The sequence below is a fragment of the Triticum aestivum genome, chromosome 3D (genome assembly GCF_018294505.1).
Source record: "Triticum aestivum cultivar Chinese Spring chromosome 3D, IWGSC CS RefSeq v2.1, whole genome shotgun sequence".
Classification (NCBI taxonomy): domain Eukaryota; kingdom Viridiplantae; phylum Streptophyta; class Magnoliopsida; order Poales; family Poaceae; genus Triticum; species Triticum aestivum.
The window spans coordinates 565,645,511-565,661,091 of record NC_057802.1 but is presented as its reverse complement, the minus strand read 5'-3'; the positions used below and the strand labels follow the sequence as shown (position 1 = coordinate 565,661,091).

Genomic DNA, 15,581 nt, shown 5'->3' with positions numbered 1-15,581 from the left:
TCTGTTTCAAAACTCGAGCTCTGGCACCTCTACAAATCCCTGCTTCCCTCTGCGAAGGGCTTATCTATCTAATTTTATGTTGAGTCATCATCCTCTTATTAAAAAGCACCCGTTGAGAGCACCGCTGTCATTTGCATGCATTACTATTAGTTTACATTGAGTATGACTATGACTGGATCTCTTTTACCATGAATTACAATGTCTAGTCAGTCCTTGATCTTCAGAGGTGCTCTACATTTATGTTTTGCGGTCTCAGAAAGGGCTAGCGAGATACCATCTTGTTATATCGTATTATGATTGTTTTGAGAAAGTGTTGCCATCCGAGATTTATTATTATTGCTCGCTAGTTGATTATGACATTGATATGAGTAAACATGAGACCTAAATTTTATTGTGAATATGGTTAGTTCATAATCTTTGCTGAAAACTTGAAAACTGGCTTTACATATTTGCAACAACAAGAGCAAACAGAGTTTGTATAAGTTTTTCTTTATCACTTTCAGTTTGTCAATTGAATTGCTTGAGGACAAGCAAAGGTTTAAGCTTGGGGGAGTTGATACGTCTCCAAAGTATCTACTTTTCCAAACACTTTTGCCCTTGTTTTGGACTCTAACATACATGATTTGAATGGAACTAACCCGGACTAACGCTGTTTTCAGCAGAATTGCCATGGTGTTAATTTTTGTGCAGAAATAAAAGTTCTCGGAATGACCTGAAACTTCACGGAGAATATTTTTGGAATATATAAAAAATACTGGCGAAAGAATCAACATCAGGGGGCCCACACCCTGTCCACAAGGGTGGAGGGCGCGCCCCCTGCCTCGTGGGCCCCCTGAGGCTCCACCGACGTCAACTCCAACTCTATATATTCACGTTCGGGAAGAAAAAAATCAGAGAGAAGGATTCATCGCGTTTTACGATACGGAGCCGCCGCCAAGCCCTAATCTCTCTCGGGAGGGCTGATCTGGAGTCCGTTCGGGGCTCCGGAGAGGGGAATCCGTCGCCGTCATCATCATCAACCTTCCTCCATCACCAATTTCATGATGCTCACCGCCGTGCGTGAGTAATTCCATGGTAGGCTTGCTGGACGGTGATGGGTTGGATGAGATTTATCATGTAATCGAGTTAGTTTTGTTAGGGTTTGATCCCTAGTATCCATTATGTTTTGAGATTGATGTTGCTATGACTTTGCTATGCTTAATGCTTGTCACTAGGGCCCGAGTGTCATGATTTCAGATCTAAACCTATTATGTTTTCATGAATATATGTGAGTTCTTGATCCTATCTTGCAAGTCAATAGTCACCTACTATATGTTATAATCCGGCAACCCTGAAGTGACAATAATCGGGACCACTCCCGGTGATGACCGTAGTTTGATGAGTTCATATATTCACGAAGTGTTAATGCTTTAGTCCGGTACTCTATTAAAAGGAGGCCTTAATATCCCTTAGATTCCAATAGGACTCCGCTGCCACGGGAGGGTAGGACAAAAGATGTCATGCGAGTTATTTTCCATAAGCAAGTATGACTATATTCGTAATACATGCCTACATTACAATGATGAACTGGAGCTACTCCTGTGTCACCCTATGTTATAACTGTTGCATGAGGAATCGCATCTGACATAATTATCCATCACTGATCCAATGCCTACGAGCTTTTCACATATTGATCTTTACTTAGTTACTTTTCCGTTGCCACTGTTACAATTACTACAAAACTCCTACTGTTACTTTTGCCACTGTTACCGTTACTTCCATACTACTTTGCTACTAAATACTTTGCTGCAGATATTAAGTCTTCCAGGTGTGGTTGAATTGACAACTCAGCTGCTAATACTTGAGAATATTCTTTGGCTCCCCTTGTGTCGAATCAATAAATTTGGGTTGAATACTCTACCCTCGAAAACTGTTGCGATCCCCTATACTTGTGGGTTATCAGTCGTCGTTTGCGCATCTCGCGTGATGTGACTTTTGACGAGTCTCGCTCTTACTACCCACATCCTTCTTCTTCGAGCTTCTCTGTGGACGATATTTCTTTTCTTCTTCTCCCCGACACACCCCGCTTTGTGCCTCCTATATCACCTTCTCCTCCTGCACCTCTCATTCCTTCTCCTTCCCCACCGACACCATCTTCCCCATCCTCCTCCTCCACCTCTCCACCATCATATCCAGTCAGTCGCCCTCTCTCACCGTTTCCTCTCCACTATACTCGTCCCCTCGTCCTGAGGATGCTTCCCCTGCCGCGCCTTCCACCTCTAGTCCACCTCCCTTCACGCCTCCCCCGGCTCATAACCTCCGTGCTCGGCCTCGCCCCCCACCTGGTCGCTACTCTCCTGATCGGTACGGTCTCTCGGTTATTGCTGAGCCCACTTCCTAGCGGACTGCCATGACTCAGCCTGAATGGCAGCTTCCGATGGCCGAAGAGCTTGCTGCCCTTGAGCGCTCTGGCACATGGGATCTGGTTTCCCTCCCTTCCGGTGTTCGTCCCATCACCTGCAAGTGGGTCTACAAGAATAAGACTCGTTCCGATGGTTCTCTTGAGCGCTACAAAGCGCGTCTTATGGCCCGTGGTTTTCAGCAGGAGTAGGGACGTGATTAGACATTCGCTCCTATGGCCCACATGACCACTGTCCGCACTCTTCTTGTTGTGGCTTCTGTTCGTCATTGGTCTATCTCTCAACTTGATGTTCAGAACACCTTTTTCAATGGCGAGTTGCGTGAGGAGGTTTATATGCAGCCACCACCGGGATACTACGCTCCTAATGGTATGGTTTGTTGACTTCACCGCTCCCTCTATGGTCTTAAACAGGCCCCTCGCGCCTGGTTTGAGCGTTTCACCTCTGTGGTGACTGCCGTTGGTTTCTTGCCCAGTGACTATGATCCCGCGTTGTTTGTTCACACGTCTCCTCGTGGTCGGACTCTTCTCCTTCTCTATGTTGATGACATGATCATCACTGGTGACGACTCTGACTACATTGCCTTTGTTAAGGCTCGCCTTCGTGACCAATTCCTCATGACTGATCTTGGTCCACTTTGCTATTTTCTTGGGATTGAGATCTCCTCGACCTCTGATGGCTTCTACATCTCCCAAGAAAAATATATTCAGGATCTTCTTGCTCGCGCTGCTCTCGGTGATGAGCGCACAGTTGTGACTCCTATGGAGCTCAATGTTCAGCTTCGTGCTTCTGACGGTGACCCTCTTCCTAATCCCACTCGCTATAGTCACCTTGTTGGCAGTCTTGTCTATCTTGCTGTTACGCGTCTTGACATCTCCTATCCTGTCCACATCCTGAGTCAGTTTGTTTCAGCCCCCACCTCTGTCCACTATAGTCATCTCCTCCGTGTTCTACGATATCTTCGTGGCACGATCTCTCAGCGCCTTTTCTTTCCCCGCTCCAGCTCTCTTGAGCTCCAGGCCTACTCTGATGCTACCTGGGCTAGTGATCCCTCTGATCGACGCTCGCTGTCTGCTTATTGTGTCTTTCGTGGTGGCTCTCTTATTGCCTGGAAGACAAAGAAACAGACTGTCGTTTCTCGCTCGAGTACAGAGGCTGAGTTGCGAGCCATGGCTATGTTAACGGCTGAGGTGATCTGGTACGGTGGTTACTTGAGGATTTTGGTGTGTCTGCTACTACCTCGACTCCCTTACTGTCAGACAGTACCGGTGCTATCAGTATCGCGCGTGATCCGGTGAAGCATGAGCTCACCAAGCACATCGGTGTGGATGCCCACTTTGTGCGTGCTGCTATGCAGGATCAGACTCTCGCTCTTCACTATGTGCCCTCTGAGTTACAGTTAGCGGACTTCTTCACGAAGGCACAGACTCGAGCGCAGCATGGCTTTTTTCCTCTTCAAACTCGATGTTGTTGATCCACCATGAGTTTGAGGGGGGGAGGGGTGTTAGATGTGTATAGTTCCTTCCTGTACATCCCCACTACATCCCCACTGTATAAGGGGCTTTTCTTCTCTTTACCACATCATCACATCTGTATATGTACTGGCCTTTGGCCCTCAGTAAAGCTAGTTGTTGTTCATCCAACACAAAGGAGTTTGGAGAGTAGTTGGAGGATAGGCCAAAGTGACTAGAAGGTGGGAGCGACGGATGTACATTTTTGCCTCACAGGTGTTCTACTTCTACATACACATAGACACTATCATGTTCAGAAGATACATAGACTGTATCATGTTCAGAAGATACCAGCGGGCTGTGCTGGCCGGGAGGAGCCACATCGGTCGCCAGTTCGCTGCCCATGCCTGGTCGTGCCGCAGGGAAACATCTTAAGTCCGTGCGCCTCGCTGGGCCGGTGGCTGCAGCCTGCGGGCATGCTGGGAAGAGCAACGTCCGGCCAAGTGACCTGTGGGTGAAAGTCAGTCAGACATATTTTTTCCTGGCAGGTGTTCTACTTGTACATAGATTGTATCATGTTCAGAAGATACATGTGTTGATTGGATCATGCTATGAAACAAGAGATAACTATCCTTTGTCAGTTCAAAAAAAAAAAGATAACTATCCTTTGTCAGCAATCTGTATGCCTCATGTCGCTTTATCTTGAACTGAAGAATTGACAAGGAAAACAGGCAGGTTCTCCTCTTTGTTGTCTAACAAATAATTTGGCAGTACAATCTTTTTTTCCTTCAGTTATTATCCGTGTCTCCATGTATTTTATCAACTTTTTTCAGACAATTCAGAAAGAAAAAGAAAATCCACGACATACCTTTCTAATCATGCAATCTTTAGCACCTTTGCCAGTGTTTTGAGTGCACATGTACTGTACATTCTTGATTGACGAGTACTTGTAAATTGCTGAATTCTTCCAACTAACCCAATATTATGATTATGAATCAATGAAGACTCATCGCTCATTCCGCTACGAAGCAGAGACTCATCATCTGCTGCTGTATAGGGTGGATGTTGGATCCCATCATTACACCGGGCCCCTAATACTGATCTCCAATGCGGGAAAAAACTTCTTATGGTGTATGTTGGATCCCATCCTCCAGGTATTTTCTTTCTCACAGCCTAGATCAATAAAAAATAAGCATTGTGAAACACAAAACCATTCACTTTTCAGGATGATTAGCCAGAGAACTTGATTCACAATGCTCATTCATGATGTGATACTTAAGACACTCAATCATTATGATAAAGCAACTGAAGCCAATGTTCCGTAAAGCTCTAGGCGACTCCTGGCATTGCTTGGCATTTTACTTCCTATGCACGGTAGGATAAATCCATGCTAAATAAAGGAAATTTAGCATATCAATGATGAGTAATGTGTAATTTGCCCTCATTTTGGTGCATACATCAAGCCCAAAATACCTCTACGTGGAAGGAAAAAAAGAGCCTAGGTGGTATAGCATCGCCTAGTGCCTAGTAAGCTTCATGGCAAAAACAGAGCAATCACCATATCATTTTGCAGTCCCCCCTAGAGACTATTAAACCACAACATCCTCCACCGAATTTCTCACATGGAATGAACTCCAGATGTATTGATCTTGTATTTAGTAACACTAAATGTGTGAAAAGATCGTGCTAATTGCATATATTACTTTAATAATAATAAGCCAATGTCTCAAGATTCACAGTGGATGTTTCTTGCCAATCTACATTACCTTTCCGTGTTGAAGATACAAACTCATTGGTAAATCATAACGCTCGAATATATTTACCTTCTGCTCTGCAGCATGCAGATAAGGCATTTCTGTAAGCTCCTTGGTTCCATCCACATGCCCTGATGTCCATGGCAAAAAGGTAATCAGGGCCCTATTCTGAAAAATTCAGAAACAATTACCTGAATAATCAGCCCACATACCTTTGCCATGTAAGCCCCTTACAGAAACCTTGCAGTCATAAGGGCAGCTTCAGGAACCAAATTGAAGAATTGATTAAATGATCGGCAAACTAACAATGTATTTGTAATTTTGTATACAAAGCTATTATAATTGAGCAAAGCAAAAAGAGCAGTACAGGTTTCCAATGTTAATACAGTCTCCTCCTGGGCAAAATCCAAATCCCTTCAGTATAGTTGAGACATGTTCAAGGACCTCCGCGTGTGGCACCTGGGTGCCATTAAAGATGTTGTGTCAGCTAGAGGAAAAGGGAAAAGAGAAACTATAACATAAAAGTAATTTATGTATTGACAGGGAAAATGGAAACTATATGATGAAGGACAATCATATAATCAAAGCAAAGAGATGACAGCAAGAAGGGTATAAGCGACACTTAACTGTACAATATGAAATTGGAAGATATAGGACAGTTTGCATTCAAATTGAATAAAAGCGTGTGTTTTGTAAAGTACATATGCATTCATGGCCTTCTAACAGACTAACAGAAAAATAGACTGCAAGGTCAAAGTCTTGAACTGCATCCAACAGGGTTCATGTTTGTGTTGAACTGAATCAAAACATCCTCAGGGACATACAATGTGCCCCAAGTAATTGCATCTAATCACATAGCTAACTCGATCCTGTAATGTAGTGAAAGGCCAAGTGTCACTGTAACTGCAATATACAGAAAGTTGTGGTACCTCTGAATGTGCCTGGATATATTTATCAAGAGCTTCACCAGCACGGGAAATTATATTAACAAGATGAAATACTTCTTCCATCTGCTTCCGTGCCTGACCATTATCACCGTTCCCAAAGCTTATCAAAGAAGTTTTTCTGAATATATGATACATGATAGTATTAAACCAATCATGCTTCCGTATCTGCTTTTGGGCTGCCAGCAGTAAAACTGTAGGCTGAACAAGCTTTCCATTCATAATGTAGTTCCAGATCTCATGAACTAGATTATCTGTTTTTCCAGCAAGAAGCCTAACCGTATCGAGGTAGATCTTCTGCAAAAATAACAGCAAAGCCTTTTAGTCTCAAGCAAGTCAGGCTAGGCTAGAGACGAAACCGGACATGAGCCACCAACAAAAAGATCTTCTGCGCCAATAAAAGGCAAAGGAACAAAAACCTTTCAGAGTTTGCATGGAAGCAAGCAGCGGAATAAATGCCTATTTCATCACCTTTTTTCGTTTAATTAACCGTATTCAATTGGACTAGGACCAATCTCCATGCGAAACAAAATATTGGCGAATACAATTCTATGATTCCATGTCCCTAAATTTTAAAAAGAAAACAGTAAAAACATTTTTATTTTTCATGCTGATAAAGTAGTGGTGCTTTGTGTAGAGAAGGACAGAAACAAACCATCTCAGGTAGGCACAACAGATGAATGAGCTTGTATATATAATCCGGATGATACTGCATAGGAAGGAGGTTGTCCTCCAGATACTTATGCATGCAAGCATTCTCGATCGCAACATGGAGTGGGAGTAAATCCTGAATGACGGCATCGCCGACTGTGCGAACATTGGCTGAAGCACCATGGCGGAAGAGCAACTTGATCATGTTAACAGAGAACCGTTCAGGAGCTCCATGGATTGGAAAGTATCCGTGCGGGTTCATGCAGTTGGGATTGGCATGGAGACCATGGAGCCGAGATGCCTTGCCCTGCAACACAACCTTTGCGCATCGCAGGGCATTATGGCTGACCATGCAGGTCAAGGTATCAGAGGTCATGCTCAAATTCCATGCCATGGCATTGGGAGATTTCGCGAACAAGCGGAGGAAGCACCGGACACTATCCTTTTCCAGTGCAAGCTCCAAACCGTCAAGTATATTATAGAAGGCACTTTGCACAAACTAGATCGATCGATCCGTTCACAGTTGAAAGAAAGAGAGGAAAGGCAATCAGTTCTCCAAATGATAAGACACACATAATAAAGAAATCCTTTACTGACAAGCATTTTGTGACAAGAAAACATTTAGTTCTAGCAGAGACAATTGGGTAAACTAAAATGCAGCGGAATTAACTAAAATTCAGTGAGATTGAAAATAAATACTCCCTGCGTTCACAGCTATAAGATGTTTTAACTTCGTTGTGAATCGGATGTATATAGACACATTTTAGTGTGTTTGTTCAGTTATTTCAGACTGTATGTAGTCCATATTGAAATATCGAAAACATCTTATATGAGGGAGTAACTGATATGACAGAAGGATTTGTCAACTGAATGAATTCTGTAAAAGACGATTAGAAGAGAAAAGCACCTCGGGAGTAGGGTCTGGGATGATTATATCATTAGGACAGTACTTGGCCATGCAAGCAGCTCTTAGGTCCATCAACTGGAAGAGAGAATTAATGTCTTTAAAGAGACAGCTGGTACTAAGGAAGGAAATAAAACAGAAGCCAGACGAGAGGAAGATCATATTGATACATACAGATCGGTAGCGATCATACCTCATCTATCCTTTTCCAGTCGATGTTTTTTTGATGAGCTTGAGCTGCTATGAAAATCCAAGATGGATCCCATGGACTCTCTGTGGTTGATCCATGCATACTGCCAGTGTAATGGTCTCTGTCACAAGCCTCCTTTGTATATGTTGTGTCTAATCGTGGAGCAATTTTCGACTGCATCATTTCTTTAACTGGGAACAGGAACATGTTTGTTTATTTAATCTCGAATTACATAGACTTGATAAAACAATAATAATCATGGATGAAGGATACTAAAATGGAAAACATTGGTAATTTTCTCAACATATGGAGGCATGGTAACAAGCTGAAAAAACCGCCAAATACTAGTTCATCTTAACAACTAGAAACTCGGGCACATTCAAAATATGAAAAAGGAGGCATGCATGGTAACAAACTAAAAAGAACGGTAAAATGGAGAATTGGCCGGTTAGATGGCATTTCAGCAGCTCCAAATTAATCTGAAGTCTGCAAACCAATATATGGCTACAGGTCCTAACTTTAAAACTAGCAGTAAGTAAATAGATATGTACTCTCTCCGTAAAGAAATATAAGAGCGTTTAGATCACTACTTATATTCTTTACAGAGGGAGTAATAGTCACACTAGTAGAAAAAGGACCTAATGTGAGACACATTAGTCCCGGTTTGATTTTGGCCCGGTACTAATGGTATCATTAGTGCCGGTTCGAACGGCTATGCATTAATGCCGGTTCGTGTTGAACCTTTAGTACCGGTTCGTGCCACGAACCGGTACTAAAGGGGTGGTGGCAGGCCGGCGTGAGGCCGAGGCCCACGATCACCTTTAGTACCGGTTCGTGGCACAAACCGGTACTAAAGGGCTAAGCTTTAGTACCGGTTCGTGCCATGAACCGGGACTAAAGGGGTCTGACCTATAGTCCCGGTTGGAGACACAAACCGGGACTATAGGGCAATTCCCCCCACCTGTATCGCCATTTCAGTATTGAAAAAATCAAAAGAAAATGATAAAAACTTCAAAAAATAAAATCCTTCGAGAGGTAGTTATATTACTAAATCTACTAGTTAGGAAAATTTGAAAACTTCAATTTGGACATGTTTTGCAAAAACTGTAGGGAAAAATGTAAAACGGCTATAACTTTTGCATACGATGTCAGAAAAAAACGTATAATATATCAAAAAATTCAGCACAAAAATCCGCATACGATTTTGACCGCCTACGGCTTGTTTGCAATTTTTAAATCCTCAAATTCCAAAAGGAAAAAAAGATATGCTCAAATTTCAGTTTTTTTGGTTAAATCTGGTCAAACTACTTATTCAAGAAGTATTAATGGTACTACATAATTATTCAAGAATATTAGTGTTACTAAATAATTATTTCATTTTTTTGAATTTTGGTCAAATCTAGTCAAACTATGGTCAAACTGTGGTCAAACTTATTCAAAAAATATTAGTGTTACTAAATAATTACTGTTTTTTAGAATAATAGTTTCAAACTCAAACGGTGAAACGTGTGACCTAATGCTCAAGCTAAACTGCTGAGGGTTAATAGGACTGTCAGCTTACATTTGTTAGGAAAACAACAAGTGCAGACTTGGAAAGTAGAGGGAATAGAACTCCGAAGTTAAGCATGCTCAGGCTGGGGGAGTGAGAGGATGGGTGACCGGCCGGGAAGTTAGACGATTTGGAATGAGTGATCCACACTTGAGTAGTTAAGAGGGGTGATTAGAGACTAAATCATCAAATAATTCAGAAAATTGAAAATCGAAAAAAAAATTCAATTTTTTTTCCAAAATTTTTAGATTTTTTTTAAAAAACCTTTAGTACCGGTTGGTAACACCAACCGGTAACCGGTACTAAAGGTCCCCCATACCACAGCGCGAGCTCACGCCACGTGGTGGGCCTTTAGTGGCGGTTCGTGTCGAACCGGTACTAAAGGAGGGGGGCCTTTAGTCTCCACTCTTTAGTGCCGGTTGCAGAACCGGCACTAAAGGCCCTTACGAACCGGTGATAAAGCTTCATTTTCTACTAGTGTCAGTTGGGTTTGTCTTAAAAACCCTATTGTGGCTGTTCGTTGTAGTAGTTCTACTTAAGTTCTGTAATCTGGTTCAGCTACAGTGGCTTGTCCCCGAGCGCTGGAAACAAGATATGTGTGCTCTGTTGCCTCCTTTTAATAAAATGGGGCCGGAGGGAACCTCTATTCTTCTTCTTCAAAAAAAAAACAACTCAATTTTATATTTTATGTAATAAAGACAGCTCGCGACTGATGCATAAATTTCATCAAGTCAAGGTAAAAACAGGCAACAGCACACAGACTCCCAATCGTAATCAAAAGAAGAAACTAAGGGACGCAATCATTTTTTTTAATTTTTTTTTTTTGCGAATCAACGTAATCAAAATTTTACCGCAGTCCGATTCCGCCATGATCTCCTCTCCTCTCCTGTCTGGCTGGATATGATCAAGATCGAACTTCACCGGAACATATCTCCATACAACGGAAGGGGGTCGTCTCGTCGGAGGGCGGCGTGCGTGGCCGCGGGGTTCGCAACGGCGGCACGAGTAAATGGGAACTTCACCGGAACCCAACGGCGGCCAGGGATATGCCAGGCCTGGTTGAGTGAGGGCCGAAATGACACACCCGGATAGATGGGCCGTAGGGCATCCCGGCACTAATGGGATGTCCTGGCCCGTTTGGTTGGCACTGATGGGCCGTAGGGCATCCCGGCAGGCACCCGTGCTCTTCCGCCCAAAACCCACCCAGGTCCGCAGTTCTTCCCCGGAGGCGACCATGGCGGCGGCGGCGGCGGGAAGTGATTTGTTGGTGGTTCGCCTGCCTTCTCCCTCGGCGGAGGACCCCCTGCACCATGATAAGAAGGTTCCCTCGACATCCCATATACTCGTATCGATTTTTTTTTCTTCTTTTCCCCGGGAGCAGGACAAATCAAAGGGCTTCTTTGACCTGCGTTAATTCTCTAGATAGATATGAACTAGTATATGGGTGGATTAATGAAGTGTGGACTAGCGGCTCATTGTTTACTTAGTTGGGCAGAAATGTTATAAATTTCTGTATGCCTGCCTCTGTCTCTGTGGTGAGTGACGATACTGTAGTGTTGGTGAGTGATGGGAGTTTACCGTGTAATGTCTGTCTTCCTGTGGTGTTGGGATGCCAATACTTGATAAGTAAATTACTGTAGGATCTGCGCAGTTACATATGATGCATTTCTTTCTTCATCTTTGAGTTTTCGTAAGTCCCTTGTGTGTTTGGATCTCAGTGTGGTCGGTCGGTCAGCTTGAATATTTTTTCACCGAATCCATCTTTTCTACAAATGCAGAAATTATTGGAGGCTAGGAAACTATCCTGTACATTTCAAGTCCCAATCTCTTCGTCCCCTGTTGACGCCTGCAAATTACTTGACCAGATGATCCATGCTGCTAGGGTCGCTCATATGGATGAGGTAAGTACATGTTGAGTTGCTTAATTCTGGTTATTTGGCTTGCCGACGTAACAACAAAAGGCACTTGAGCTTATTTATTTGTTCTAACTTCTTACTTTTTACCAATTTACTTGTGTTGATTTACTGCAGCTGGAGCTTTATTTTGCTGGGGGTGATGATTATGGCCCATTCTCTGCACGGAATGAGCTTGAGTCCCTGAATCTGCTTCTCAAAACCATCAACACATTGCTTGTAGCTGCCAATGATGGCGCCAAGGGAGTATTGCAATTACTAGTGGATGAGATAGTTGTTAGGCTCAGATCTGTGGGATTGACAGATAAGCTTCAGATGGCACTTCAAACAGAGAACCATGAAATTGAGGATTCTCTTCTTAAATGGGGGGAGCAACATGGTGTTAAAAGTAAATTGCAGATAGCATGTAAGTCTCCATGATTCTTCATTCTGTAATAACTGGATCATGAATGTTGTGTGCTGCACTCAACGCATTGAAAATTGGCAAGATTTCTAAGAATTTTCCACAAAAAAGATTGCATGATGTTATCTTTCTGTATGTAATATAATAGAGTTTTATCTTTCTATTAATCTTGTTTGCATAAACAACAATTTCTTATAAAATCTCTAGTGTTCATGCTATTTTAGCAAAATAGTGATGATAATTGTTAGGTTAATAGAAACTTACTACAGTTTTATGGGTTGGCATAATAAACAACCATATAATTGAGTTATAGGAATTAATGGATGTAACTGAAATTCTACATAGAAGTTCGTGGTGCTTATTATACTAGAATTCAGTTCTCCAAGCTAATTTGTTTGCTCAGCGGGACCTCCCTTCAATGGACAACCTGTTGTTATGGTGATAGATATTCAGTGCTATACTATTTCTCGACTGATCCTGAAAATTCTAGTTTTTGAAGGAGCTGGGAGAGGAATGCTAGCATCTGAAGATCTAGGTGTGGGTGACATTGCACTTGAAATTCCAGAGTCCCTTATCATATCTGAGGAACTTCTCTGCCAGTCTGATATGGTAATTAATCTCATTTCCGCATTCCCTAAAACACCCACAGTTCCTCATTTGTGACAGCAAAAGTTCAGGCCAGCTACCATGGAGCCCTCTATATTATTGCGTGATGTCTTGCTGCAGTTGGATGTTCAGCATGAAATGAATCTGGTTCTAGTTAAAATTAATACACTTGCTTGGCATATTTTATCAAGTGAAGTCTGATGATTGTTTGTCCATTGCCACTAATAATTTGCTTTTTTGAGTTGATTTTTAATGCCCGAGAGTTCCTGGTTGTTCAGTTATGAAGACTTTGCTATCTTTTGCAGTTTCTTGCGTTGAAAGATGTGAATAGCATCAGCACTGAAACTATGCTATTGTTGTGGAGCATGAGAGAGCGGCATAATCCATCTTCAATGTTTAAGATGTTCTTTGAGACACTTCCGTCAAATTTCAATACAGGTATTAGTAGTTAATTGTCGTCCGTAAAGCGACTCCACGCTTGTATATGTCAGCCCTCCATGGGACCTTGGGAGGCTAGGAGGCTGAAGTTTTATGATGTGCTAAGTTAAGAAATTATTTTATCATGTGCATCTACAGGCTTGAGTTTCGGAATTGATGCACTTGCTGCACTAGAAGGTACCCTACTTTTTGACGAGTTAATGCAAGCTAGGCAGGTAATACCCTTGTGAATTGCTTTGTTAATTCTATGGGTTACTGTTCATCTGGTAATGGTATGAAGCAATTTTTTGTTCTTTATTTCAGCATTTGCGCCAGCAGTACGATGAGTTATTCCCAATGCTATCCACCAAGTTTCCTGAGATATTCAAACAAGACATATTCTCGTGGGACAATTTTCTGTGGGCATGTGAATTATGGTATTCTAACAGTATGATGGTTGTTTTAAGTAGCGGGAAATTAACGACTTGCTTGATTCCTGTTGCTGGACTTATGAACCACTCGGTTTGTAACTTTGTCCCTGAATTGGTTTGAAAGTTTTCTTTCATTTGTCTCCGAGTGACTTGTCATGTTTATGCAGGTGACTCCACACATTCTTAACTATGGCCGAGTAGATCAAGCTACAAAGTCTTTGAAGTTTCCTTTGTCGAGACCTTGTGAAGCAGGGGCCCAATGTTTCCTCAGTTATGGGAAACATCCAGGGTCACATCTAATTACCTTCTATGGTTTCCTACCAAGAGAAGACAACCCTTACGATGTTATACCTTTGGGTAAGGTTTTGCCTAACCATCATTCCTTAGATATATGTGGGTCTTTAGATAGAGAAGTTACAACTGCTTTCTCTTTGCCAATGTTATGATGGTTGCCCTGGATCTGTGACACTAATGACTAATTTATTTGACTCAAGTTGCTTAGTCTGGTGATCTTAACTTTGTAAACATAACGGGCCTTTCAATGCTGAGGGACTAGGCACAGTTTCTATGAGCTCTGCTGCATTTTGGGCACCTTTTCCTTATCTGGGAATGGAAGTAAGTAAATATGCACAGGATTAATCGTATTACCGATGTTGAACTATGTGCAGATCTTGATACGTCTGTTCACGAGGAGGATGGAACCGCCCAGTCTGTGAGTACAAGTGTAACCACTCATATGGTTCGTGGGACATGGTTGTGCAGATCACGAGGACCTCCAACATATGGCCTGCCTCCACCCTTGTTGTCTCATCTCCGTGCTGCTCTAAACTGTGATCACAATGAATCTACACCAGAGGCTGATGTAAGAATCTGTTCTCTGTTTCCTGAATGATGCGTGAAGCATGCCATACACTTGACAAATAACTGAAAGTAAGGCCTTTTGATGTACACAGATCAAGGAAAATGACAGGATGGTGCTGGAAACACTCGTTAGCATATTTACTCCGATGCTTGAAGGGTTAGGCGAGGCAGACGACTACAACCGGTGCCACTTCATCATGCTTAAACAGCCGTCTTTTGTCTCTCCTTTTGTGCTGGACACCAGCTTACGATTTATTTGGTTTGTTGCAGGGAGAGTGCGAGTTGGGACGTTGTGCTAGCGCTGGACTACAAGGATCTTCAGAGAAGGATAATTTCGTCCATTGTTACTTCTTGTGGCTCAGGATTGGCAATGCTTGATTCCTAGCTGGAAGTGTTTCTTTCATCACTAATTAAATAAGCGAAGGCCACACTGGAACAAGATGTAGGTTGGGAATCCCTTCCTTAGCTGACATGCGGATGGCGATGAAGCTGTTGCACATGGGAAGTACTTAGTTGCAGGCAATTTTCCCTGGTGGATCAGGATCCAAGGACTGGCACGCAAGACACATGCCCCCCTAAGGCTGTGTTTGGTTGAGAGGGATTTGGCAGGGATTGAAGTGGATTTAATCCCCTACAAGTCAAAACCCCCTCAAATCCCCTCCAATCCTCTTGTGGAGGGGTGTAACCGAACAAGGCCTAACTGAAGATGCTCCAATTCAGGCATCAGTTTGATCCAGCAATTACGTGGGTGAATTTCAGGCATCAGTTTGTGGCTTGAAATTCAGGCTGGCTGCTCCAGATTGTTTAATTCGAACTTTATTTTGCTAGAAGAAAGCGACCTTTATCGTGACGGAGCGATATCGCTGATCTATAAAGCTGACTGTTGAACTTGATCAGAATGCCTTATTCCTGACCTGGATATGGGTTATCCTAGATTGGTTCATACTAGTTCAGAGGTGGTACACTGATAGCTAACTGACACTGAATATATACTTGTAGAACTGACCTCTCGACATTCCACCCCATGCTCCAAATTCCAAACCAAACACCGAAACGCGCTCCTAGTACCATGGAGGCTCCCACAATGCAGCATAACACGGCGCGCAGG

The 15,581-nt window shown here is 42.8% G+C and overlaps 2 protein-coding genes across 2 annotated transcripts; one reads left to right on the top strand and one right to left on the bottom strand.

Moving 5' to 3' along the window:
* Window positions 1-5,940: 5,940 nt before the first annotated feature.
* LOC123076527 (uncharacterized) lies at window positions 5,941-8,301 on the bottom strand. Its single transcript, XM_044498726.1, has 5 exons — window positions 8,278-8,301; window positions 8,107-8,181; window positions 7,204-7,698; window positions 6,534-6,845; window positions 5,941-6,063 (listed from the first exon to the last, which is right to left on the bottom strand). The coding sequence occupies exons 1-5, from the start codon at window positions 8,299-8,301 to the stop codon at window positions 5,941-5,943; spliced, it is 1,029 nt and encodes a 342-aa protein (XP_044354661.1).
* A 2,677-nt stretch (window positions 8,302-10,978) lies between these two features.
* LOC123080531 (actin-histidine N-methyltransferase) lies at window positions 10,979-15,366 on the top strand. Its single transcript, XM_044503462.1, has 11 exons — window positions 10,979-11,163; window positions 11,621-11,743; window positions 11,873-12,161; window positions 12,649-12,767; window positions 13,070-13,202; window positions 13,341-13,417; window positions 13,506-13,703; window positions 13,780-13,969; window positions 14,281-14,474; window positions 14,566-14,657; window positions 14,744-15,366. The coding sequence occupies exons 1-11, from the start codon at window positions 10,993-10,995 to the stop codon at window positions 14,856-14,858; spliced, it is 1,701 nt and encodes a 566-aa protein (XP_044359397.1). The 5' UTR covers window positions 10,979-10,992; the 3' UTR covers window positions 14,859-15,366.
* Window positions 15,367-15,581: the final 215 nt, after the last annotated feature.

Excerpts from the sequence above, each read along its gene's own strand:
- LOC123076527 (XM_044498726.1), bottom strand. The coding sequence starts at position 8,301 with ATGAGGTATGATCGCTACCGATCT. Across the intron at positions 8,182-8,277 it reads GGTATGATCGCTACCGATCT|TTGATGGACCTAAGAGCTGC; the intron begins GTATGTATCAAT and ends TCTCTCTTCCAG. Across the intron at positions 6,846-7,203 it reads TGTTGTGCCTACCTGAGATG|AAGATCTACCTCGATACGGT; the intron begins GTTTGTTTCTGT and ends TTATTTTTGCAG.
- LOC123080531 (XM_044503462.1), top strand. The coding sequence starts at position 10,993 with ATGGGCCGTAGGGCATCCCGGCAGGCACCCGTGCTCTTCCGCCCAAAA. Across the intron at positions 11,164-11,620 it reads CCCTGCACCATGATAAGAAG|AAATTATTGGAGGCTAGGAA; the intron begins GTTCCCTCGACA and ends CTACAAATGCAG. Across the intron at positions 11,744-11,872 it reads GGGTCGCTCATATGGATGAG|CTGGAGCTTTATTTTGCTGG; the intron begins GTAAGTACATGT and ends GATTTACTGCAG.